General features: G+C 50.7%; 1 protein-coding gene across 3 annotated transcripts; it reads left to right on the plus strand.

Annotated features, from left to right (window-relative positions):
* The first annotated feature begins 1,074 nt into the window (after window positions 1-1,074).
* On the plus strand, window positions 1,075-7,954 carry WDR13 (WD repeat domain 13). Of its 3 annotated transcripts, none has more exons than XM_032843061.1 (10): window positions 1,075-1,290; window positions 1,598-1,677; window positions 2,359-2,599; window positions 3,429-3,538; window positions 3,648-3,778; window positions 4,329-4,636; window positions 5,448-5,628; window positions 5,725-5,866; window positions 7,241-7,359; window positions 7,691-7,954. In XM_032843061.1, the coding sequence occupies exons 2-10, from the start codon at window positions 1,637-1,639 to the stop codon at window positions 7,873-7,875; spliced, it is 1,458 nt and encodes a 485-aa protein (XP_032698952.1). In that variant the 5' UTR covers window positions 1,075-1,290; window positions 1,598-1,636; the 3' UTR covers window positions 7,876-7,954. The 3 variants fall into 3 exon arrangements, with proteins under 3 accessions (XP_032698952.1, XP_032698950.1, XP_032698951.1); XM_032843059.1 differs by having other exon boundaries at window positions 1,075-1,250; XM_032843060.1 differs by lacking the exon at window positions 1,075-1,290 and having other exon boundaries at window positions 1,326-1,677.
* The last annotated feature ends 16,718 nt before the right edge of the window (window positions 7,955-24,672 follow it).

The raw sequence follows: 24,672 nt of genomic DNA on the forward strand, positions 1-24,672 counted from the left end.
AAGGCAGAGGGTTTAATCCACTGAGCCACCCAGGCTCTCTGTGTCTCCTCATTTCAAGTGGCTTTAAAACTGTTCAGATTAGGGACACCTGGGTAGCTCAGTCAGTTAAGCGTCTTCGTTTGGCGCAGGTCATGATCCCAGGGTCCTGGGATAGGGTCCCACATCCTGCTCCTTGCTTAGCAGGGAGCTTGCTCCTCCCTCCGCCTACAGCTCCTCCTGCCTGTGTATGTGCACGCCCTCTCGCTCTCTGACAAATAAGATTTTAAAAAACTGTTCAGATTATTGTATGTTATAAAAAGTAGTGTGAAAAATAAAAGTTTTGAGAATTGTGGTAGTTAGTGGATGTTAAGATCCAATAGGAAGCTACTAGATTTGTATTTCAATTTTTTAAGTTCTTTTAATCCTGACCACATTAAGATGAATAGAGGGGCACCTGGCTGGCTCACTTGGTAGATCATGCAACTGCTGATCTCAGGGAAGTAAGTTTGAGCCCCATGTTGGATGTAGGTTACTTAAAAAAAAAGATAAGCAGTTAAGAGTTGCAACTTCCTGTTAGAGTTGAAAGAAGGATGGTTCAGATAACCTCTTGGGATCCAAAGCCTGTTGTGCCTACTTAAATGCTTTCTGCCTTTGGAGACTCAGGCCCAGACCAAGATTCCTGGGACCATCCAACTCCACCCCACACACACCCCCACCACAGAACAGACTACTCTCATCCCAGGGTTGTCTGGATGCTCGTCAATCACTTTAAGAACTGGAGAACAGCCTAGAAGCCTCTGCATGTGTGATTATTTTTGATGGTATAACAAGTGATCAGCAGTGGTGATGGGGGTCTCTCCCATGCTTCAAATCTTGCTTAGCCAAGATTGTGCTAAGTTTATTCCACGGTTTCAAAAGAAAGTCGTATTTCTAATTTGGGGGGAGTGATTCGCATACTCGACCGTCTCTCTGACCCCTGGACATTATTCCTGTGTATACAAAAAATGCCATTAGGAATCGGGGGTGGGGTGGGTAGAACTTAAGGGGTGGAGCCTCCATCCAGTACCGGAAGCTACTGTCCCAAAGCGCGCTTGCGTGGTTCTCCCACGCCCTGGGAAAGATTCCTATCCATTCGCTCTGGGCTTGGCAGCTCTTCCTGGCAGTAGGCGGCCATCTTGCTGGAGCCTGAGAGAGGGAGCCGAGAGAAGGAAAGGGCGACACTGGTCTCAGGGCCGCCCCGGGGGCCTCAAGAGCCGGAGGCAGCCCCGGAGGTGGTCTCTGATCCCCGGCTCTGCTCTTGAACCTGAGAAGGGAAGGCGGAGGGCGGCGGGGGATGGGGAATGCCAAGAAGGATTGCTAGACGGGAGGAGGGGCGTCGCTATGGTGACCGGGGAGGGGCGGGATCAGATCTGAATCGCTGTTGTGAGTCTTCCGGGAACTGCCCGGGAAGGGCAAAGCAGGGCAGGGCTGGGGTGATGACCATGCTAGCTGCCGGGTGGTATTTCGCGACGTCCCGGCGTCGAGGGACTTGGTGTCTACGGCAAAGATCGTCTGACAGAAGGGGCGGAATTAAATCCCTTCACTTGAAACTTTGACATTCCAGGCCCTTGTCCTGCAGGCTCCCGCGGGCGGACACGCCAGAAGAGGAGGCCGGGGAATGGCCGCGGTGTGGCAGCAGGTCTTAGCAGTAGACGCGAGGTGAGGCGTGGGGTCGAAGCCCATGGGAGCGGAAGTTACTGTGGTGCATGCGCAATGGCGATAAGTGAGGCTGGGCGGAGAACTGGTTTTATGCGGTTGCGTGGGCATGCCGGAGGTGAGCATGCGCAGTAGCAGGGTGTGGGGGCGTGTAGGGCTGGCAAGAGGGTCGAAAAGAGCATGCGGGGAAAACGCAGCCAGATCTGGGCATGCGCAAAGAGGCTGTGCTGTCAGAGCCTTTGGAAGGGGATGATGGAGCTCAGGCTGGTGACATCCTATTCCCCACCATTGCCCTCCCCTCCCGCAGCCTTCTCTTACCATCATCACTTCCCCAATCTGACCCCATCGCCATCCCATCCTGACTTCCACCATTGCCCACACTGACCCCCCCATCACCATGTCACCCTGACGCCTGCTATTGTCTACACTGACTCAGTCACCCCATACCAACTCCAGCAAAGCTGCAGACGGCCTCCATTGTCAGCACAGTGACCTCATCACCATGCCTTTTATTACTGTAGATCCACTCTCATCACAGCACCAGAGGGACCCCCATCACCACTGCTGATCACTTGTCCTCCTGACCCCTCGCTGCCACACACCTCACTCACTTTCCCTGTCCCCTGGGCTGATTGATTCCCTCTATCCTGTGCCTGCTGCCCGTCCTGCCTCCTGCCATCATAGGTACAACGCGTACCGCACACCAACGTTTCCACAGTTTCGGACACAGTACATCCGACGGCGCAGCCAGCTGCTGCGGGAGAATGCCAAGGCTGGGCACCCCCCAGCGCTGCGTCGGCAGTACCTGAGGCTGCGTGGGCAGCTGCTGGGCCAGCGATACGGGCCCCTCTCCGAGCCAGGCAGTGCCCGTGCCTACAGCAACAGCATCGTTCGCAGCAGCCGAACTACCCTAGACCGCATGGAGGTGAGCTCCTCCCCACACTGCCTGCCATGCACACCACCCGTGTCTATATGCATTCACTCAGCACACTTGTCGGGCACCTGCTCTGTGCAAGGCACCGTGCCAGGCTCTTAGGAGAAGCAAAGGGCAGAAAGAGATAATAACGTGGGACGCCTGGGTGGCTCAGTTGGTTAAGCTGCTGCCTTCAGCTCAGGTCATGACCCCAGGGTCCTGGGATCGAGTCCCGCATCAGGCTTCTTGCTCGGTGGGGAGCCTGCTTCTCTCTCCACCTCTGCCTGCTTGTGTGCTCTTTCTTTCTGACAAATAAATAAATAAAACCTTTTTTAAAAAAGATAATAATGTGATAACTCAATAAATGGACAACAGACAAGATGAACACATTGATAAATAGGCAATAAACAAGGTAAATGGGTCAAGAGACATGTGAAGCCAGATAAATCAATAATTAACATGGCTTACTAAGATGAAAAAGTAAAGCAGGCTTGGGGGTAAAATGAGACTCCTGTGGGGAACAGAGGGGAGCTATTTCTGATGGGGATGATCAGGAAAGTCCTCTCCGAGGAGGTGACAGTTGAGCTGAGGCTGGAATGAAGCAAGAGCTGGCTCTGAGTGGTTTTCAGGGGGAAAGTGTCCATTCTTTCCTCAGAATATTTATTGAGTATCCACTCAGTGGGGAGCTAGTGCCGAGGCCACCCCGGTAGTACAGGCCATGGTCATGGTGGTGGGTAGGGTGAGAAGGGATCTGGTTCTGGGTATATTTTGAAGACTCCAGACCTCACACATTCTTGAGGACCATCTTCAAGATGTGCCCACCCTGACCTTCCATTTGCAGGATTTTGAGGATGATCCTCGGGCCCTAGGGGCCCGTGGGCACCGCCGTTCCGTCAGCCGAGGCTCCTACCAGCTGCAGGCACAGATGAACCGTGCCGTCTATGAGGACAGGTATGCAAGGGACAGTTATGAGCTGGGGTCTGTAAGGGGGAGAGGGACCATAGGGCCTGAATGCTAGCACCTACTTCATGTTACCCCCCCAACTCCTGTTGGGGCCCAGGCCCCCTGGCAGTGTGGTACCCACATCAGCAGCAGAAGCAAGTCGTGCCATGGCTGGGGACACATCGCTGAGTGAGAACTACGCCTTTGCGGGCATGTACCATGTTTTCGACCAACACGTGGATGAGGCAGGTAAGCCAGCAGGTAGCGGGTCCCCTCACCACTCATTTTCCCGAACTGGGACAGCTACTCATTGCATCCCCTTCTGCAACTCAGAGTCTCCGGCCCACCTCCGAAGGAGGAGTTGCCATCCCTAAACCTCTCCCCAAGCCCACAAGCCCTCTGCAAAGTAAAGCGGCCCACAAGATCTCAAGTACTTGGGCTATCGTAAAAGGGTCCGGCAGCTCAAAAGAGGACTTTGCAGAAGGCTTCCGGGGTCATGAGTTGCTTGAAAGAGTTTAGAGCCTTGGCTACAGAGAAATCCCCTCACAATGGGCAGTGCAGGCTTTGCAAACCGCCGAGATGTTGGTAACTATAAAACACTGGCTAAAGTGTAGGGAGCTTTTGGCAGAGGGCCTTCTAGGGTTCCCACTCCCGTTCTCAGCCAAGGAAAGCCTTTTGCAGAAGCCCCCGTGCTTGGCTCAGTGGGTTCCAGCCCCCAGTGCGCACAGCAGAGCCTTTTATAAATGAAAGCGCCTGGCGAGTGTGCTGTGTCCCACCAGCGGCTTCTTGGCATTTGCAGTCCCAAGGGTGCGCTTTGCCAATGACGACCGGCACCGCCTGGCCTGCTGCTCCCTGGATGGCAGCATCTCCCTGTGCCAGCTGGTGCCCGCCCCGCCCACAGTGCTCCGAGTGCTGCGGGGCCACACCCGCGGTGTCTCCGACTTCGCCTGGTCCCTCTCCAACGACATCCTCGTGTCCACCTCGCTCGACGCTACCATGCGCATCTGGGCCTCTGAGGACGGCCGCTGCATCCGGGAGATTCCTGACCCCGACAGCGCCGAACTGCTCTGCTGCACCTTCCAGCCGGTCAACAACAACCTCACAGTGGTCAGGCTTCAGGGTGCTGCTCATCGAGGGTGGGGCTGCCGGGCCTGGAGAGCCGTCCCGGGGAGTCAGTATGGGTGGGGGGAGGGTCCCCTCCAGTTCCTCATCACAGTCGTCCATGCGGTCAGACTCAGAGAGAAATAGGTCAGAACCGGGCCACTGTGCTTGACATTGGGTTGGCTTGCTGTGACAGACTCCAGGGGGGGACTGGTCAGGAGCCAGAGTCCCAGCTCTGGTACTCCTCTGGTCCCATCAACAGCAGGGCTGCTGTTCTCCAGCCACGGGGGCCACTGGTTGGGGGGCAGGATGGCTAGTCGGAAGACTGGGCTCCTCCCAGTGGCACAACTCCACTGCGGTCTGACCCCAGGACTGAGAGTCAGAGGGTGGGGAAAAGAAGTGAAAATCTGGCCAGGCCCCGAGTGGCAGAGAGGGGACTGGCTGAGTGAGCCTGTTGCGTTCTGGGGTTCCTTCGGCTGCAGCTCTGGCCCCAGTGTGGTCAAGTCTCTGGCGAGGACCAGTCAGGAAGCAGACTGGCTGTCCTTACCAGCCTGGGATGGCCCTGTGGTTTGCCAGTCACAGGGTTGGGGGGCATGCTAAGGGGCAGCTGCCCATCCTGGTTAGATGGCAAGAGGGGGCTGGCTCTGGTTCTGAAGGATCACAGACCTCGGTCACCTCCCAGTCTTGCCGCTGCAGCCGCCCCAGGGTTAGATTCAAGTAGGAACCAGCCAGTTCCATCGACAGCTGCTCTGTCGTGGTCAGACCCAAGGAGGGGCGGGCTGAGAGCAGTGTGTGGTGTGTTTGGTCTCCCCAACAGGTGGGGAATGCCAAGCACAACGTGCACGTCATGAACATCTCCACGGGCAAGAAAGTGAAGGGGGGCTCCAGCAAGCTGACAGGCCGGGTCCTCGCTCTGTCCTTTGATGCCCCTGGCCGGCTGCTCTGGGCAGGCGATGACCGTGGCAGTGTTTTCTCCTTCCTCTTCGACATGGCCACAGGTAGGCCAGCCCCAGGCCTGCATCTAGGGTATTCGGGCTGCCACCGTCCCAGCACACAGCCTCTTACTTGTGTCCCCTCTTCCTCTGTCGTTCCAGGGAAGCTGACCAAAGCCAAGCGTCTGGTGGTGCATGAGGGGAGCCCCGTGACCAGCATCTCCGCGCGCTCCTGGGTCAGCCGCGAGGCCCGGGACCCCTCGCTGCTCATCAACGCTTGCCTCAACAAGCTGCTGCTCTACAGGTGGGTCCTCCCCTTCCAGGTCTCCAGGAGAGGCGGGGCCTGCCGCTGCCATCAGACTGGCGTGGCTAGGGCCTGAGAGCCTGTCTCCTCCATCAGGTTAATTTGAGTGAGCAGGGAAATCAGGTCTCCTGACGATTATGCCGGCTGTCAGTGGGAGGAGTGGTGGCAGAAGTAACTGGTGCTGGTGGAGCGAGGGCTGCCGCCAGGCCCTGGGGGAGCGCCTCATTCCTAGTGCTCCACTTAATCCTCAGAACAGTGCTGTGAGGAGGGGCCTGTGATTGTGCCCATTTCACAGATGAGCCACCTGAGGCATAAAATAGACTAGGGCCCTCTCAGAGCAGTGGCCTGTTCGTCCTTCCTTTCTTCCTTCCTCTTTCCCTCCCTCCGTCCTTCCCTTTTTTTTTTTCTCTTTTTCCTTTTTGGTGTTTTTGAGTGGAGGAATTTACTATCCCCGCTCACCTATGACATGTTACTCAAACGCAGTTCTCAGCCTGGGCTGCAGGCCAGAATGACCCGGAGGGCTTCACAGAATCATGGCCAGGCCCCACTCCAGGCCGGTGATTTCAGAAGCCCTGCGGTGGGACTGGGTGCGTTGGTGTACTGAAAAGCTCCCCCAGCAATGTCCAGCCAGGCCTGAAAGGCACCGCCCGGCAAGATGTTTCCTTTTGTACTCTTTCGTTTTTCTGCTTTTTTAAAAAAAAAAAATTCACACACACACATAGTCGTATGTGTAATTCTTAATTTAGGCATACTCCCAAATGCAGGGCTCTTCCCCCCCATCTTCTCCCTTCCCTCCTTCCTCTTCTGCCACCTTGGCCAATGACTCTGTGTGCCCCTTCCTGTTTTGTTCTCCCCTTGTCATCCGAGGCGTACGCCCCCATTCCCCACATTTCGAAGGGAGGGTCTTTTCATGGAAGCAGGCTCCTCTTCCATCCTCTCCCACATCTTGCACTCCTCATCAGAGGATGCTTCTGGAACAGCTCTCAGGCCCCCTGCAGTGCCTTTGTCTCATCCATTCTTTCGAATGGCCCCTTCATTTCCCGTGGCATGGGGGGTGGTCCAGTTTGGTCGGCCCTGTCCCCTCCTTGTGCCCATCTTAACCACCAAGGTCTTTAAGAAAGAGAAACCAGCGAACCGTGCTGCCTAGGCTCCCCATTTCCACTGCCAGGTAGCTTCCAGACCCTCACGAACGCACGTGCCAGCCCTGCTTGATAGGTTTACGCAGTCGCCTCAAAACTAGACCTCGTGAGCCTTGGAAAGAGCTCAGGCATGGGGGTGGGGACACAAACCGTTGCCCCCCCACCCCCTCACTCCCCCGTTCAGTGCCGGCCAGCGCTGAGGCGACGCCCTGACCCACTGCCATCCTTCCCTCAGGGTGGTGGACAACGAGGGGACGCTGCAGCTGAAGAGAAGCTTCCCCATTGAGCAGAGCTCGCACCCTGTGCGCAGCATCTTCTGCCCCCTCATGTCCTTCCGCCAGGGGGCCTGTGTGGGTGAGTCCCGCAGAGTTCGGGGTGTCTGGGTGGCTTGGGGCAGGGCAGGGATGGACACCCCGGCCCTCTGGTGCCCGGACTTTATGGGCCTCGAGAGCTCTCACCCCAGCAGCCTCCCGCTTTGAACAAAGACCCCCAAGAGTCCAGGAAATTCACAATGTGAGACACAGTCTACCTCCCCCCAACCCCCAACAGCTCAGAGACCTCACACTCTGGACACGGGACTAAAACAGCCAGGTGACCCAGGTCCAGGGACTGTCCCTCCCAGGGCACCCTGCTGTCTCTGCCACCACCTCCCAACGCCCCCCCCTCCTCCCCCTACCCTGGGCAGTGACCGGCAGCGAGGACATGTGTGTGCACTTCTTCGATGTGGAGCGGGCCGCCAAGGCTGCCGTCAACAAGCTTCAGGGCCACAGCGCCCCCGTGCTGGACGTGAGCTTCAACTGTGATGAGAGTCTGCTGGCTTCCAGTGACGCCAGTGGCATGGTCATCGTCTGGAGGCGGGAGCAGAAGTAGGTCCTGCCGGGTCGCCTGCCCACCCATCTCCCACTCCAGCCTTGTGTTTGTAAATAAAGTTCCTGTGGTTGTGCCTGTGGCTGGCTCCCAGGTCCGCTGGGGTGGGGGGTGGTGGGGGTGGCTCTAGCACCCGAGCTGGCACAGGGTTCGCTCCCTTGCTTGCACCTTCAGGCATCAATTTCCTCACTTAGCAACTGGTCATTGAATGCCTCCCCATCACGGGCCCCCCTGTAAGTGTTTGGCTCAGTCTGGCATTGGACAGACATGATTGAGCACCTGCTGGGCAGCAGAACCGTTCTAGGCACTGAGGGGCGGTAGAGCCGTGACCTCAACGGACAGAAGTGCCTGCCTTCGTGGGGCTCGTGTTCAATGGCAGGTGGTTGGTAGGCAAAACTATATCATGGCCTGTGCTGGGAGGGCAGGACATAAGGGCATAGGAGCAGAAGATTGTACTATTTTTGGTGCTGTGATGAGAGACAACGACATTCCTGGTAGTGAAATTGAAACAAAGACCTGAATGAAGTGAGAGAGAGCTGCGGGGTTGGGGAGAGAGGAAAGGCAGTGAGTGCAAAGGCACTGAGGCCAGAGTGTGCCAGAGGGCTCACTGAAGAGGCAGGTGTGGCTGGACCAGAGTATGGTAGGAGATGAGGTCAGACAGGCCTGATCCTGGAGAGCTCTGTGGCCACAGTGAGGACTTGGGTTTTTTCTGAGTGAGAGGTGAGTCACCCGAATGAGCGGAGGAGGGATGCGATCCCATTTGGTTGGAAGAGGACCCCTCCAGGTACTGTGAAAAGAACAGACTTGGGAGCGGGGTACAGGGGCAGAAGCAGGAGGACCAGTCACAAGGCCCCACAGGAGTTGAGGTGAGCAGTGATGGGGACGCAAGTGGGGGAAGTGGGAGCTGAGGTGGGGAATATTGGCTTCTACCACGAGAATTTCATGCTGTTAGTCTGCAGGGCTCTGCTGGCTCCTCAGGAGGGCTGAGGCCTTCCAGCTCCCCTTCCCCCTCCCCAAGGCTCTTCCCCACAAACAGAGACCAGATGAGTTGAGGATGTGGAGTACAAAACCCATGCAGAAGCAACCATGGACCCTAAGCCTGAGCTGGTGGTTCTTGCTGATGGGGGGAGGGAATGGGGATTCTCTCTCCATCCCCAGAGGAACCCCAGACCACCCGTAGCTCCTTCCATGCCCACCCAGGACCCAAATTCAAGGCCCAGAACAGCTCAAAGTCTGTAAAGTGATGTTCATGTTTGAGGGGACCCCCAAGTGAGGAGAGAAAGCTTAGGATATTAACAGGGGGCAAGAGAACCAAAAGCCCTTGTCAATGACCTCAGTCACCAGGAAATGTCAAAGTTGCCAAAAATGCCAAGGAGGTGCTCCAGCTGCTCCCTTCCCTCCAGCTGCATAGGCTGCCATATCCAGATGCATCAGTAGGAGCTGGGGCCTACAGTCTTGAGACCTCAGTGTCTGTCCACAGAGCCACAGGCACTCCAACCCCACCCAACGTTATCAAGCTACCAAACTAACACTAGCAGTCTTGTTGGAGGGGAAGAAATCCCTGGTTTGTTGAAGCCAGCGTTAATAACAGTGTGGTTGACTTGCAGGCGGAAGCATTTCTACACGGTGCTTCCACCTTGACCTTATGGTGAATGGTGAGGAGGTAGGGACATCAGTGAGCTGAACGTTCATGACACAGTTCATGCGTCTGTAGGCGTCCGAGGTCCCCCAGACCACCCAGACTCAAGATCTGCTGGGAGAACTCTTGGTTCCAGCCTATGGTTGCATACACACCTTTTATTTCTTCCCGTAAAAAGACACAGAACACAATTGGCAAAGGGAAATGGTGCCCCGGGGCGAACTCCAGGGCAGACCAGGCATGAGCTTGCAAGGGTCCTCTCCCAGTGGACTCACAGGATGTGCTTAATTCCCCCCTGTCACGCCACCTGACAACCAGAGAAGCTCATTCTTAGAGGTTGAGTGCCCAGGGTTGCTTCTGGGGGGTGGTCACACAGGGGGGGTCCCTGCCTGGCACATACCCAACTCCAGACTGTCCTGGAAGGAAAGCAGGTGTTCAGCATAAACCAGAGTGTGCATATGAACAGTTGAGGCACAGTGAGCCACTCATCATTTAGAGAGTGGTGATGAACCCTGTTGAAAGACACTTAAGTTTCCAGGTGCCAGCCAAGGGCCATCCTTGAAGCAGGCTTTTCCCAGGAGAGAAGTTCAGGCCTGCTGTGTTAACTCTTTCTGCACACTGTGCAACACCAAAAAGCCACTCCATTTCAACCAAGGTCAGTGGAGGCCAAGATCACTTGGGGGAACCTCATTTTTCTCTAGCACCTTTTTTTTTTTTAAGATCTATTTATTTGAGAGGGAGAGAGTGAGAGCGAGAGCATCAGAGCTGAGGTCAGAGGGAGAAGCAGACTCCCCATGGAGTTGGGAGCCCGATGCAGGACTCGATCCCAGGACTCCAAGATCATGACCTGAGCCGAAGGCAGTTGCTTAACCAACTGAGCCACCCAGGCGCCCAAGCACCTTCTTACTTTCTTCACATTCTTCATGTTGTTTATTGAATCGGAATTCAAGATGGCTAATCACGGATATTGTTATACATGATTTGGGGGGTTTCTTTCCCGTGAAGTTTTGAGGTGGCAGAGTTGACATTCTGCTTTATTTTATTTTATTTTTATTCTTAAAGTAAACCCTGTGGCCAACGTAGGGCTTGAACTCATGACCCTGAGATCAGAAGTCACATATGACTGACGTTCCACTTTATTTACTTATTTATTTTTTAAGATTGTATTTATTTATTTGACAGAGCAAGAGAGCATAAGCAGGCAGAGCAGCAGAGGGAGAGGGAGAAGCAGGCTCCCCACTCAGCAGGGAGTCTGATGCGGAGCTTGGTCCCAGGACCCTGAGATCATGACCTGAGCCGAAAGCATTCGCTTAACCGACTGAGCCACCCAGGCACCTCATCCTGACATTCTACTTTTTTTTTTTTTTTGGACACAGAGAGAGCACAAGTAGGCAGAGCAGCAGGCTGAGGGAGAGAGAGAAACAGGCTCCCCAGTGAGCAGGGAGCTCGATGTGGGACTCGATCCCAGGACACTGGGATCATGACCCGAGCCGAAGGCAAACGCTTAACCACCTGAGCCACCCAGGCACCCCTGACATTCTACTTTAAAATCATTTTTGTGATACCTTTTCTTGACTTACAACCTACAAGGAAATAAGTAATGAGCAAACAATTTAAAAAAATCATCTTATTTGTCAAATTTAGGCCTCTGTTAACTTGTTCATCATCACTGTGCCCCCAGTGTGACATCAGATCTGGAACTCTTAACCATTCCACCATCAATGCCATTCTAGTCTTTGACTTTGAACCCATGTGTTTATTTCATGATAGCCTTGCTAGTCTGAGCTTGAAGCAGAGCCCCTGTTAATTACTACCTCATCAGTGTCCCACTGGCCAAATCTCAAACCAGGGCCTCTGTATAATGTCCCACCAGCTCTTGTCTTCTGATCTGACCTTGAATTTCAGATTCTGTTCATTTGTGATCAGTGCCCCTTTGCTTCAGCAAGCATTCCAACCATGAGGACCCTCAGTCCTGACGTTGAATCTGGGCCTCCACTAATTATTTTGCCATTATTTGTCTATTTATTTTAAAGATTTTATTTATTCATTTGACAGAGCACGTAGAAGCAGGGCATGCAGAGGGGACAGAGAGAAGGAGAAGCAGACTCCCAGCTGAACAAGGAGCCTGATGCGAGGCTTGATCCCAGGACCCTGGGATCATGACCTGAACCGAAGGCAGATGCTTAACCAACTGAACCACCTAGGTGCCCCAGTTATTTTACCACTGATGCCTGTGTGGTCCAAACGTCAGGCCAGTCCTCTGTGACTAACTGGTCTACTGTCACTGTCTCTTGTCTAACCTCAAATCTGGGCATCTCTTAATGTTTCCTTCACCAGTTCCTCTCTGGTAGGACTCCAAATGCAGACGCTTATAACTTTACCACCATCGGTCCTGGGCCTCTGTTTTTTAGGGTTTTTTTTTAAGATTTTATTTATTTTTTTGTCAGAGAGAGCACAAGCAGGGGGAGAAGCAGGCTCCCCGCTGAGCAGAGAGCCCAGAGAGGGCTCAATCCTAGGACCCTGGGATCACGACCTGAGCCAAAGGCAGATGCTTAATCAACTCAGTCACCCAAGCATCCCTGGTTTTCCTTTGAACTTGAGTCTTTTTAACTCTTCCCCCATCAGTGCTACAGAGGTCTAAACTCTGAGACTCTATTTATAATTCCACCATCAATAACTCTTTGTCCTTGAATCCAGGCTTCAGTTAACTGAATATCACTGCACCTCAGGTCTGAAACCTGACCCTCCATGGGCTTTCCCACACTCACTGCTCCTCTCACTTGACTTCAAGAAACTGTACCACTCTATACCCCTATGATCTTACCTCGAACCCTGGCCTCTATTTACTATTTTCCTATAATTGCTCCTTCGATCTGACATTGAACCTAGGACACTGGTAACACTTGTATCATCAGTTCCCCTCTAGGCAGACCTCAGAAATCATGTGTCTGTTAACTATTCCATTATCACTTCTCTTCTTCTCTGACATTGAACCTGAGCTTTTTTCAACTATTCCAACATCAATACCCCTCTGGTCTTATTTGGAATGGAAATTCTGCTGACTACTCTTTGGTCCAACTGAATCTGGGCCTCTAATTAATACCCACCGTCACTGGCTTTTTGCTCTAACTGGGCCTTTTGGAACTCTAGAACCATCAAGGCACCTCTGGTCTGACCTCAGATCCAGACTCTGGGGATCCCTGCGTGGCTCAGTGGGTTAAGAGTCTGCCTTCAGCTCAGGTCATGATCTCACGGTCCCAGGATCAAGTCCCACATCGGGCTCCCTGCTCAGTGGGGGATTCTGCTTCTCCCTCTGCCTACCGCTCCCCACTCCGACAAATAAAAATTAAAATCTTTTTAAAAAATCCAGACTCTGTTAGCTTTTACTCCATCAAGACCTCCTTTTTAAAAAAGATTTATTTTTTATTTTTTTAAAGATTTTACTTATTTTTCAGAGAGAGAGCAAGCGAGCGCACACAAGCAGGGGGAGTGGCAGGCACAGGGAGAGGCAGGCTCCCCACTGAGCAAAGAGCCTGATGTGGGATCATGACCTCAGGCAAACGGAGATACTTAACCAACTGAGGCCCCCAGGTGTCCAAAGATTTTATTTTTTTTAACGTTATCTTTATACCCAACATGGGACTCGAACTTAGAACCCTGAGATCAAGAGTTGCATGCGGTACTGACTGAGCCCACTAGGCCATTCAGGTGCCCCAAGACCTCCTGTGATTTAAATTCTCACATGGGGGGTGCCTGGGTGGCTCAGTGCGTTGAAGTCTCTGCCTTCAGCTCAGGTCGTGACCCCGAAGTTCTGGGAGGAGCCTCGCGTTGGGCTCTCTGCTCAGCGGGGAGCCTGCATCCCTCTCTCTCTGCCTGACTCTCTGCCTACTTGTGATCTCTCTCTGGCAAATAAATAAATAAAATCTTTTTTTAAAAGAATTTATTTATTTATTTATTTGACAGGGAGAGATCACAAGTAGGCAGAGAGGCAGGCAGAGAGAGGAGGAAGCAGGCTCCCCGTTGAGTAGAGAGCCTGATGCGGGACTCGATCCCAAGACCCCAAAATCACGACCTGAGCCAAAGGCAGAAGTTTAACCCACTGAGCCACCCAGGCGCCCAATAAATAAAATCTTTAAAAAAAAATTAAAAAATATATAAATTCTCACATGGGTGTCTCTCAAATAATCCAACAGGACAGGCTTCTCAACCAACTAAACCCCAGAGCTTTTAGTAGCTGTTCCATTACTGGTGCCCATCTGCCCTGACCTCAAACACAGACCTCTATATATAAACTGTTCCATCGTCATCAACCCTTAACATCAAGGCCGCCCAATCTGGTTTCAAACTATTCCAAGGTCCCACCTCTCTGGTGTCACCTTCTCTCTTAACGATTCTACCATCAGTGCCCTTTTTGGTCTACCTTCGAAACAAGGGTCTCTGTTAAATATCCTACCATCACTGCTCCTCTAGCATGACCTTGACCTGAGCCTTCCTTTCATATTCTACCCAAAAGACCCCTCCGATCTCAAACCCAGACCTCTGTTAACTCTTCATCCAAAAACACCACACTGGTGGCCCCTGCACTTCCTTTTAACTATTTAACCTGCAGTCCTTGCTCAACTGACTTAGAACGCAGGCCATTTTAACCCTTAAGCCACAATGGTCCACTGGTCTGACCTCAGACCTTGTCCGTTGCTAACCACTACGACATCAATGTCCTTCTCGTATGTTCTCAAGCCAGGATATCTCTCTCTCTCTCTCTCTCCTTTTAAAGATTTTATTTATTTATTTGACAGAGAGATCACAAGTAGACAGAGAGAGAGGGGGAAGCAGGCTCCCCGCTGAGCAGAGACCCCGATGTGGGGCTCAATCCCAGGACCCTGAGATCATGACCTGAGCCAAAGGCAGAGGCTTAACCCACTGAGCCACCCAGGTGCCTCATGCCAGGATCTCTTTTATTGTCATTCTACCTTCAATGTCATCCTGGTCCCTAATCAAAGCTCTCCCACTGTCCTTATTCTGTTGTCGGTCTGATTCTTAACCAGGACTCATTTACTCTTCCATATTCAAATATCTACTAGTCTAAAATTGTCCAACACAGCTATTTAATGATGCCTAAATCCCTCCATTCCAGGCCTCGCCCTGAACTCAGTCCTTCGTTCAATTTACCACCCTCAACTCCCCTCTGGTTAGACCTCAAACCTGATCCTCTGGTAAGTACTGTGTTACCAATGCCCTGCAGGTCTGTCACTGAGCTTGTACAGTTCTCTTCCAACACCAGTGCCCTTTGAACCTGAACTCCAACCCCAGCCTCTGCTAAATATTTTACTTTTGAAAAATTTTTAAAAAGATTTTATTTATTCATTTGACAGAGAGCAGGAGAGCACAAGCAAGGGGAGCTGCAGGCAGAGGGAGAGGGAGAAGCAGGCCCCCCACCGCTGAGCATGGAGCCCGATGTGGGGCTCGATCCCAGCACCCCAGGATCACGACCCAAGCCAAAGGCAGACACTTAACGACTGACCCACCCAGGCTGCTGCTAAATATTTTAGAATCTATTCCCCTTTGGACTAAACTCAAACCCATAGATGTATTCAATTGTTCTCATCCCTATCTCTCTGGTCTGACCCTAAAACAGGGCTTCTGTTAAGCATTACACCCTGAATGTTTCTCTAGTCGGAGTTCAAGCATTTGCCAACTGTTCTAACATCAATATCTCGCAGCCTCAATACTCAAACTGTTCTGTTTGAACTGTTGATTAATTGCAAACTAATTAAAAATCCCGGCCCCGCCTACCTTGACCTCAAACCTGGGTCTCTTTATCCCACCATCAGTGACCTTCTGGTCTGTTATTGAACCCTGTGTACTCACTCTTCTACCATCAATGCCCCTCTTATCTGACTTTGAACCATGTCCCTGTTAATTTGTCCACTGTCAATTCCCCTCTGGTGGTGTTGTCTTTTCACCGGTAAGGCTAGGACTATTATTAATGCTCCCTTGGCCTGAGCTCAGACAAGGGCTTTTGTTAGTAACTTCGCCATCAATACTCTGTTGTTTTAGAGTGCTGACCATGACACATGTTAACTAGTCCATCATCCATGCCCCATTTTCTGACCTTAAACTTGGACTGTCATTAAATTAAGTCTTTTAACATCTGTGCCCCTTTGGTGAGATTTCAAACCCAGCTCATGGTAAACATTCTGGCAATGGTAGCCTTCTGGGCTGAACTCACATATAGGAGAGGAACACCTACTAAACTTATAAGGACTTCAGAGTGGTCACTACTGGTGAAATACAGCCTACGGTCAGATATAATGGGGCAAGAGGTTATGATGTGGACTTAAGTGTTCACAAAAATAAATGGGCACTTGGGGTACCTGGGTGGCTCAGTCATTAAGCATCTGCCTTTGGTTCGGGTCATGATCCCGGGGTCCTGGGGTCAAGTCACACGTTGGGCTCCCTGCTCAGCAGAGAATCTGCGTCTCTCTCTGCCCCTTCCTTCCCCCTGTTCATGCACGTGTGCAACTTCTCTCTCTCTCTCTCTCTCTCTCACTCACTTTCTCCCAAACAAATAAATAAAACCTTTAAAAAAAACCAATAATAATAAATGGGGACTCTAGTGGAGGCACGGACTCGGATATAGACACCCTCACAATCCCTGCCTGACTTGGTGTGAGCCAGGGAATCTCCACAACCCAGTCTGTGTGACCCACGGGTGTCCAAACTCCGGCTATCCAGAGGTCCATCCTGATGGGATGGTCCATCCCCCAGTATGTATGTACCCAGAAGTGTCCACATTCCAGTTTCTGTGACCTGAAAAGTGTTACACCCTGGTCTATGTAACCCCAGAAGCGCTCATAGTATGGTCTGTGTGACACCAGGAGTGTGTGTATACCCAGTCTGTCTGACCCCCGTGTTTCCAAACTGTACGCTGCAGGACTCAGTGGGAGTCCACATCCCAGCCTGTGTTATCCCAAGTGGGCCAGCACCCCAGTCCAGCAGACTTTCAGAGTGTCCAGACTCCTGTCTGTGTGACCCCAGGAGTTTCATACCCCACTGACAAAGGAGAGAAGGAATGAATAGATAGATAGCCTCTCATTTCTGCTGCTGATAATTAGATAAATGTAGATTCCAATAAGTTTTTATAAACACAGGTACTTGTAAGCTAAATTAAAAACAGGAGATAGAGGGGCGCCTGGGTGGCTCAGTGGGTTAAAGCCTCTGCCTTCAGCTCAGGTCATGGTCTCAGGGTCCTGGGATGGAGCCCCACATCGGGCTCTCTGCTCAGCAGGGAGCCTGCTTCCCCCTCTCTCTCTGCCTGCCTCTCTGCCTATTTGTGATCTCTCTCCCTCTGTCAAATAAATAAATAAAATCCTTAAAAAAAAAAACCAGGAGATAGAACTTCCAAATCACTTGAAAAAAATGATTCTATAACAAAAAGTAGACCACTAAGGAAATATCAAGGAAGCATGAAAAGAGCTGAAAACATAGGGCACCTGGCCGGCTCAGCCGGTGGAACGTGCAACTCTTGATCTCAGGGTCATGAGCTCAAGCCCCCGTTAGGCATAATTCCTTCTAAAAAGTTTAAAATTTGGGGGGGGGGCACCTGGGTGGCTCAGTCAGTTAAGTGTCTGCCTTCGGCTCAGGTCATGATCCCAGGGTCCTGGGATCGAGTCCCACATCGGGCTCCTGGCTCAGGAGAGAACTGCTTCTCCCTCTTCCTGTGCTGCTCCCTCTGCTTGTGCTCATTCTCTCTCCCCCCGACAAATAAATAAATAAAATCTTAAAAAAAATTTTAAAAGTTAAATAAGATCTAAATCTTATTTAGATTTAGATGAATGATTCAGAAAGATTTTTTTCAATGATAAATACAAAAGTGAGAAAAGAGCAGTTGCAATATACATTCAAGATAAAATTAAGGGAAAAAGCAGTAAACACACTAAAAGGACCCTTTTTATACATCAAGGGCATGCTCAGTTGAAAACATAACAGTCACGAATTTCTGTAGTCCACATAACAGAGACCAAGCCTTTAGCTAAAGGAACAGAAGCCAGCCAACAGGATCCTTGCCAACTCCTTCACAGGGCTGGGACAAGCGCAGCAGTGTTCACACCAGACATTGAAAAATGGAATAGGCCTCTAAATTAGGTTTAGCAGGTAATGGAGGGAAATAGAGGAAGTGGACACATGGTCTACCCGTTTTCCCAGCGTTGGACCCAAGGATGGATACTTTTGCGGCCTTGGATATTGTCCCTTGTGGTGAATATGAGAGGCCACAGGTACCATGTGGAAGGATCCTATTAGATCTTGACAACCCTAGGTCCATCTTCAGGTGCTTAGTCAATGGGAGAAATCACTGATGGTCACATTCCACCCCCAGGCTCAGCTGAGTGAAAAAGACAGGCACTTCCCAATTACCCAACCACAGGAAACCCTCAGGTTGCTAGAAGGAGAAAAAAAAATTATTCTGCGATGTCCCTTAAATCAAAGGAGCTCTGTTCTGATCAGCCTGTAGAGATAGAGATGCACTGGTACAAATCAAAATTCCGCAACGAAGGTAAATCTTTGGCAAATGAGACTCGTTTAATTGTTTGATTTCATAAAAATAATCACGCTTTCTCTGATTGTCGATGGTTGGTGTAATACAAGTAGGCATTTTGTTCTAGCTGGGTTTGTTTTTTTCCTAAATGGAGACAGGTTCATGGATCAAACAAGCTAGTCTTCCTCCATTTAATGGAAGATGAGGAAAAACTGAAGACTTGACTGGGTCTGGGGCAGGGGTTCATTTCTGAGAGGTGCCTCTGGTGTGACGGGCTGGCGTGGATGTTAGCTGCTGGCCCGGGGTGTGCCTCGTTTCTCTTCCCCGCACCCTCCCTTCCTCCAGAACTCTCTTTCTCATGTAGCCTTTCCAATAGGAGAGCCTGGACTTCTTGACATATTGGCTGGGCTTGATTTGAAGGAGGGAACGGGAGAGAGAGAGAGAGAAAGCAAACAACCAAGGGAGAGAGTTCACCTAACAGCTGCAGTCTTTTTTTTATAAACTAACCTCAGCGATGCTATCCCATCATTTCTGCCATTTTCTCTTTGTTAGAAACCAGTCAGGAAATTCAGGCCACACTCGTGGGGATGGGGTTGGGGGAGGGGAGCATCACACAAAGGCAGGAACACCAGGAAGCCGGGATCTTTGGGGACCATCTTTGAAGCTGCCTGCCACATTGCCCCTAAGGTATGTGGGACCCCAGACAAATATGTGCTTGCAGGATCTGTCTGTACAATGGGAAGAAGAAATGCATTATAAAGTCATGGGTCCGTATGCGGAAGTGTGATTTATTGAGGAAGATTTAGAACAAAGTAGGGAAGAGGCACTTAGGTATTTGTTTCTTGTCCGCCCAAGGCACCTGAAGAACCCTTAGTGTCCAGGCTCTACGTCTTCCTGTTCTGGTGCAGGAACCAAGTCCTGATGTCCTTTACTGCCAAATATGCCTAAAAAGGAAAAGCAACCAATTTTTCACTTCTATGTAGAGAAGAAGCCAGTTTTTCACCTCCTTCTGCGTTTCCTTTCCCCAAATGTCATTTTTATGACTCACCCAGAGTACTCACAACGTTGCAGACAGCAGGTGTGGGAGGGTTCTCTCCCCCACATCAGGCAGTCCTCTGCGACCCCAGCTGGGTGTCCTATGATTTAACTCAATTCTGGCTCAGATCTGCCTGGAGAGAGTGTCACTTCCCCAGGCTAAGGGTTCAGTCCCACAAGACCATCCTCCCTACAATAACTTCAGATGCCAGTCACAAGTGGCAGGTATCCAGGTTACCTACAACTGCAGTCGGATTTGGCTCTAACGCAGAGGTTCCCACCACCCCTTTCTTGGTTTTTTATTAACTTGCTAGAGCAGTTCACAGAACTCAGGGGAACATTGACTTAACATTTACCAGTTTATTACAGAACATGATAAAAGATACAGGTAAACAGCCAGATGAAGAGATACATGGAGCCCTGTCCGGGAGGGTCCCAAGCAAAGGAGCTTCTAGAAGTTCCTGGGGAGTTGGGGTGCATCACCCTCTCGGTGTGGCTGTGTTCGCCAACCTGGAATCCCTCTGAACCCCACGCTATTGGGATTTTGATGGAGGCTTCCTCACACACGCACGATCCGTCATTAACTCCATTTCCAGCCCCTCTCCCCTCTCTAGAGAACAGAATGGATCAGGCTGGAAAAGCTTCTTTTTTTAAAAAAAAGATTTTATTTATTTATTTGACAGAGAGAGAGATCACAAGTAGGCAGAGAGGCAGGCAGAGAGAAAGATGGGGAAGCAGGCTCCCTGCTGAGCAGAGAGGAAAAGCTTCTGATGATGCTTTGGCCTTTCTGGTGACCAGCCTCCACTCTGGAACCATCCAGGAGCCGCCCCCCCCCAGAGTCACCTCAATGGGATAAAAGGTGCTCGTAGTGCTCTTATCACTTAGGAAATTACAAAGGTTTGAGGGGCTCTGTGTCAGGAACCAGGAGCAGAGACCAATCTGTGTTTCCTATTATCACACAATACCACGGCTCTTTAGAACCTGTCTGTACTGGAAAAACCTAGATATTTTTACCTCGTCAGGTCCCTACACCGTTTATTTAACGCTGGTCACATCCTCCTCGTGACATTGCATTATCCACTGGGCTGCCCATACTGGCTTCCAGAGACGACTCCTACAGGAGGGGTCCCCGTGCTTTGTCAACAGGGACCACAAAAGCAAGTCTTCTGTCCAGTATGCAGGAAAACGTAGACAATCCTGCATTTTCTGGTAATGTTACATTTAGAGTTTGGAATTTTATGGCAAAAATATAAAAACACACATCTTCTAACCATGTCTTCTCTTGAATTCTTTAAACAACAATCACTGCATTCCTAGAATGAAATCTACAGCAACCTCAGTTGGACCCCTGCCTTCCACACTCCCACCACCGGTGGGGCAGAGAGGCAAGGGGCCCATGGCAATGAGAAGCGTAGTCCTGTTCGTACCAAGAATGTCCATTCCTCGGGCGCCTGGGTGGTTCAGTCGGTGAAGCGGCCACCTTCCGCTCAGGTCATGATCCCCAGGGTCCTGAGATCGAGCTGTGCGTCAGGTTCCCAGCTCTGTGGGGAGTCCGTTTCTCCCTCTCCCTCTGCCCCACCCCTGCTTGTACCCTCTCTCTCTCTCTCTCAAATGAAAAAATAAAATCTTAAAAAAAAAAGAACCAAAGTTCATCAGGGCATCCGTCTGCCCCCATACCTAAGGTCAAGGGGAAGAGCCATCTCCAAGAAAGAGAAATGGGGATCAGGGTCCGCACGGGTCCTGGTCCAGATCTGGGCCGCCTCATTCAAATGGTGCTCCTGGCTCTGGCCAGTCCCAGCCACCGGAGGGGGTTTTAGACCACTTTGAGGAAGGCATTCAAAGCAGGGGGCACCCTGCGGCTCAGGGACCAGAGCAGGGGTCCTCCTTGCACTGCCTGGGACTTACATGTCAAATACATAAACTCCATATCATCCTGCTTTAGGAAACTATTAACGTTAACGTGTCCTCTATTAGAGAGGTAGTTTCAGAATGCATGCAGGAATTCTTTAATATTCCTCCACTCAAGTGACATTACTTAATCCCCCTTCCCTGGAGAGTGGGCCAGACTCAGTGTCTCATTTCTCATGAACAGACTTTGGTTCAGTGACAGTGTATAGCTTCTAACACTAGCTCATAAAATGCATCTGTTGAGGCTTCCTTCTTGTTTGTTCTAGTGTTCCCGCAGGTTCTATTGTGCTCACTCTCTCTTTCTCCCCCTGTCACCTGCTCTAGGGGAAGACAGACACCTTATTGCAAGGACATATCAAGAAGCCGTTTGGAGGGGCCCATGGTAAGGAACTGAGGATACCTGCCAACAGTCAAGGGAATAAACTTGAAAGCAGATCCCCCTGGGCAAACGAGCCTTTCAGTGAGACACCGAGCCGCTGTTCTGGCTGAAACCTCTCGAGAGAGCTGGAGGGGGAACCACCCAGCTAAGACATTCCTGGACTCCAGCCCTTGGAAAATGTGGATGATAATAAATTGTTGTCGTTTTAAATCACTAAGTGTGTGTGTGGGGGGTGATTTGTTCCACAGCAAAAGATAGCTGGGACAAATGTTATTGGTTAAAAATGTTCGATAACACTCTGTAAATTACATCTCCAGTTCACAGGTGGGATGAAGTAGAGGAAACAGGAGGAATAGATTGGCCCTTCTGACAAGGAAAGATCTTCATGTTTATGTCTGTTAACTGTTGGGCGCCTGGGTGGCTCAGCTGGTTACGCCACTGCCTTCGGCTCAGGTCATGATCCCAGGGTTCTGGGATCAAGTCCCACGTTGGGCTCCCTGCACAGCAGGGAGTCTGCTTCTCCCTCTGACCCTCTCCCCTTTCATTCTCTCTTTCCAGTAAGTAAGATCTTTAAATAAAATTAAAAAATAAGTTTGTCAACTGTTACCATTTATATAAATGTTGTGCTAAAAACTGTTGTATCATTCTTAGCCCCCACCACCAAAGAGCTTTTGAATAGTTGTTATTCACTGTGAGTTATTGGATATATTTAGAAATATGAAACTGCATTAAGAGACTATATTTAAATTATAATTAAAGCTTGCAAAGAGTTTATTCTTGTTTTCCTTCCAGCTAATCTGGGTGTTTGTTTACGTTTTTGTACAGAGGTTGCTTTCCATAGACATGCTTGAAGATGCAGCAGAGTTCTTAACCAGCTTAGTGAATAAGGCAGGGCCATGAGATGTTAGGAGCTGGGATCCCTGAGCCAAGGATTGGAGGGTTTTAGATGTCACTGCTTCCAGCAATCACCTGCCAGGGCTAGGATGAGGCAAACAACATGTCTGGAGTGCAGAATTATTTTTTTATTCTTTTTTTTTTTTTGAGATTTTGTTTTTAAGTAATCTCTACCCCCATCATGGAGCTTGAACTCACAACCCTGAGATCAGCATCACAAGCTCCACCAACTGAGCCGGCCAGGGGCCCCTAGAGTACAGAATTTAAGGAGACACTTCAACTAATGAGTGAATAAGCGAAAGGTGGTCTGTCCCTGTGGTGGAATAGTATGAAGAATGAAGTACTAATAATACACGCTGTCACATGGATGAAACTCAAAGACATCACTCAATAGGGAGAACTTGAGGTTGCCAGGGAACCCCAGAAGGAGATGAAAAATGGAGACAACATAGAGAAGGCAAAGCTGAGGAATGCAGGGATTTCGAGCCCGTGGATCCAGCCTCGTCCAAAGTCAAACTACACCTGAACTTCCTGGTTGTATGCTGCGGGTCTGGAATTCAGAAGAGCAGCCCATCATCGATAATGGCTTACCTCTGCTCCTCTTTATCTGCGGTTTCAGCTGGAAGACTAAGACCAGATCCCCTGAGGGCTCCCTCCCCCCAGGGCGACAGCTAATGCTGGTTGAAGCCCACGCCTCAGTTCCTCTCCACGTAGCCCTTTCCCCACAGTTGGTTTAGGCTTCCTCGCAGCATGGTGGCTGGGTTCTACGTCCAAGCATCCTGAAAGAGAAAAAGGCAGGTGGAAGAACTATCACCTTCATGACCTAGTTTTGAAGGTTATGTAGCATCACTTCCCCTGAACCCAAGGCACTGAGGCAGGCACAAGGTCCTCCCCAAGTTCAGATAGCGAGGAAATAAGATTCTGTTTCTTGATGGTGAGTGACATGGTTCCAGAAAGGCAGACAGGGCCAGAAATACTCCTGGGACCATTTTTGGAAATTATGATCTGCCACACTAACCACATAAGATACCAGGCAAGTTGTTTTACCTCTCTGGGCCTCAGTTTCTTCATCAGTAATGTGAAGATAATAATAGTGTCTTTAGTGTAGAGACAGAATCACATGAGATAAGGCATAGAATGGACTTAGCACGGTGTCTTCAACATGATACGTGCCCAGTGAAAATTAGAAGTTATTGTCAATAGGGACGCTTGGGTGGCTCAGACGGTTAAGCATCTGCCTTCGGTTCAGGCCATGATTCCAGGGTCCTGGGATAGACCCCTGCATCAGGCTCCCTGCTCAGCTGGGAGCCTGCCTCTTCCTCTCCCTCTATCTGCCACATCCCCTCCTTGAGCTCTCTCTCTGTCAAATAAATAAATAACATCATAAAAAAAAAAGATGGGGTGCCTGGTTGGCTCAGTGGGTTAAGGCCTCTGCCTTCAGCTCAGGTCATGATCCCAGGGTCCTGGAATCGAGCCCCGCATCGGGCTCTCTGCTCAGCGGGGAGCCTGCCCACCCCCCACCCCTGCCTGCCTCTCTGCCTACTTGTGATCTTCTGTCTGTCAAATGAATAAATAAAATCTGAAAAACAAAAAAGAAAATCCATGTATAGGGGCGCCTGGGTGGCTCAGTGGGTTAAGCCTCTGCCTTCGGCTCAGGTCACGATCTCAACATCTTGGGATCAAGTCCCGCGTAGTGTTCTCTGCTCAGCAGGGAGCCTGCTTCCCCCTCTCTCTCTGCCTGCCTCTCTGCCTACTTGTGATCTCTCTCTCTCTGTCAAATAAATAAATAAAATCTTAAAAAAAAGATTTATTTATTTGACAAAGAGAGAGGGAACACAAGCGGGGGAGTGGGAGAGGGAGAAACAGGCTTCCCGCTGAGCAGGGAGCCCAATGCAGGACTCAATCCCAAGACCCTGGGATCATGACCCAAGCCGAAGGCAGACACTTAACAACTGAGGCACCCAGGCACCCAGGCACCCCCATTTCTGTTGTTTTAAGAAAAAAAAAAAAAAGACTCAGCAGACATTTACTGGGCGCCTACTCTGTGCCGGGCACTGGACGTAAGATGGTGTCTTGGGGAAGGACCTGACCCTGAGGAGCAGGCTTCCATACGGCAGTAAACCAGTAAATGGAGGGGCCTTGAGAATGATGGTGTGGTACTACGTAGAAGATGTTTTGTGTCCAGGGTCCCCAAGACCACCCCGTTTCGATGATTCACTCTAAGTGACTCCATGTAGTTGTACTCATGGCTGATTTTTTTGGTAGATTGTATTCACTTATTTGTCAGAAAAAGAGAGCACAAGCAGGGGGAGCGACAGGCAGAGGGAGAAGCAGGATCCTCACTGAGCAAGGAGCCCGACACGACACTCGATCCCAGCACCCTGGGATCATGACCTGAGCCCAAGGCAG

Source organism: Lontra canadensis, unplaced genomic scaffold (genome assembly GCF_010015895.1).
Source record: "Lontra canadensis isolate GAN:19392208 unplaced genomic scaffold, GSC_riverotter_1.0 scaffold134, whole genome shotgun sequence".
NCBI lineage: Eukaryota > Metazoa > Chordata > Mammalia > Carnivora > Mustelidae > Lontra > Lontra canadensis.

Bases quoted from the DNA above. Each gene is read 5' to 3' on its own strand.
- WDR13 (XM_032843061.1), top strand. From the start codon at position 1,637: ATGGCCGCGGTGTGGCAGCAGGTCTTAGCAGTAGACGCGAG. The intron at 3,539-3,647 runs GTATGCAAGGGA...GTTGGGGCCCAG, and splicing joins CGTGCCGTCTATGAGGACAG to GCCCCCTGGCAGTGTGGTAC. The intron at 4,637-5,447 runs GTCAGGCTTCAG...TCTCCCCAACAG, and splicing joins TCAACAACAACCTCACAGTG to GTGGGGAATGCCAAGCACAA.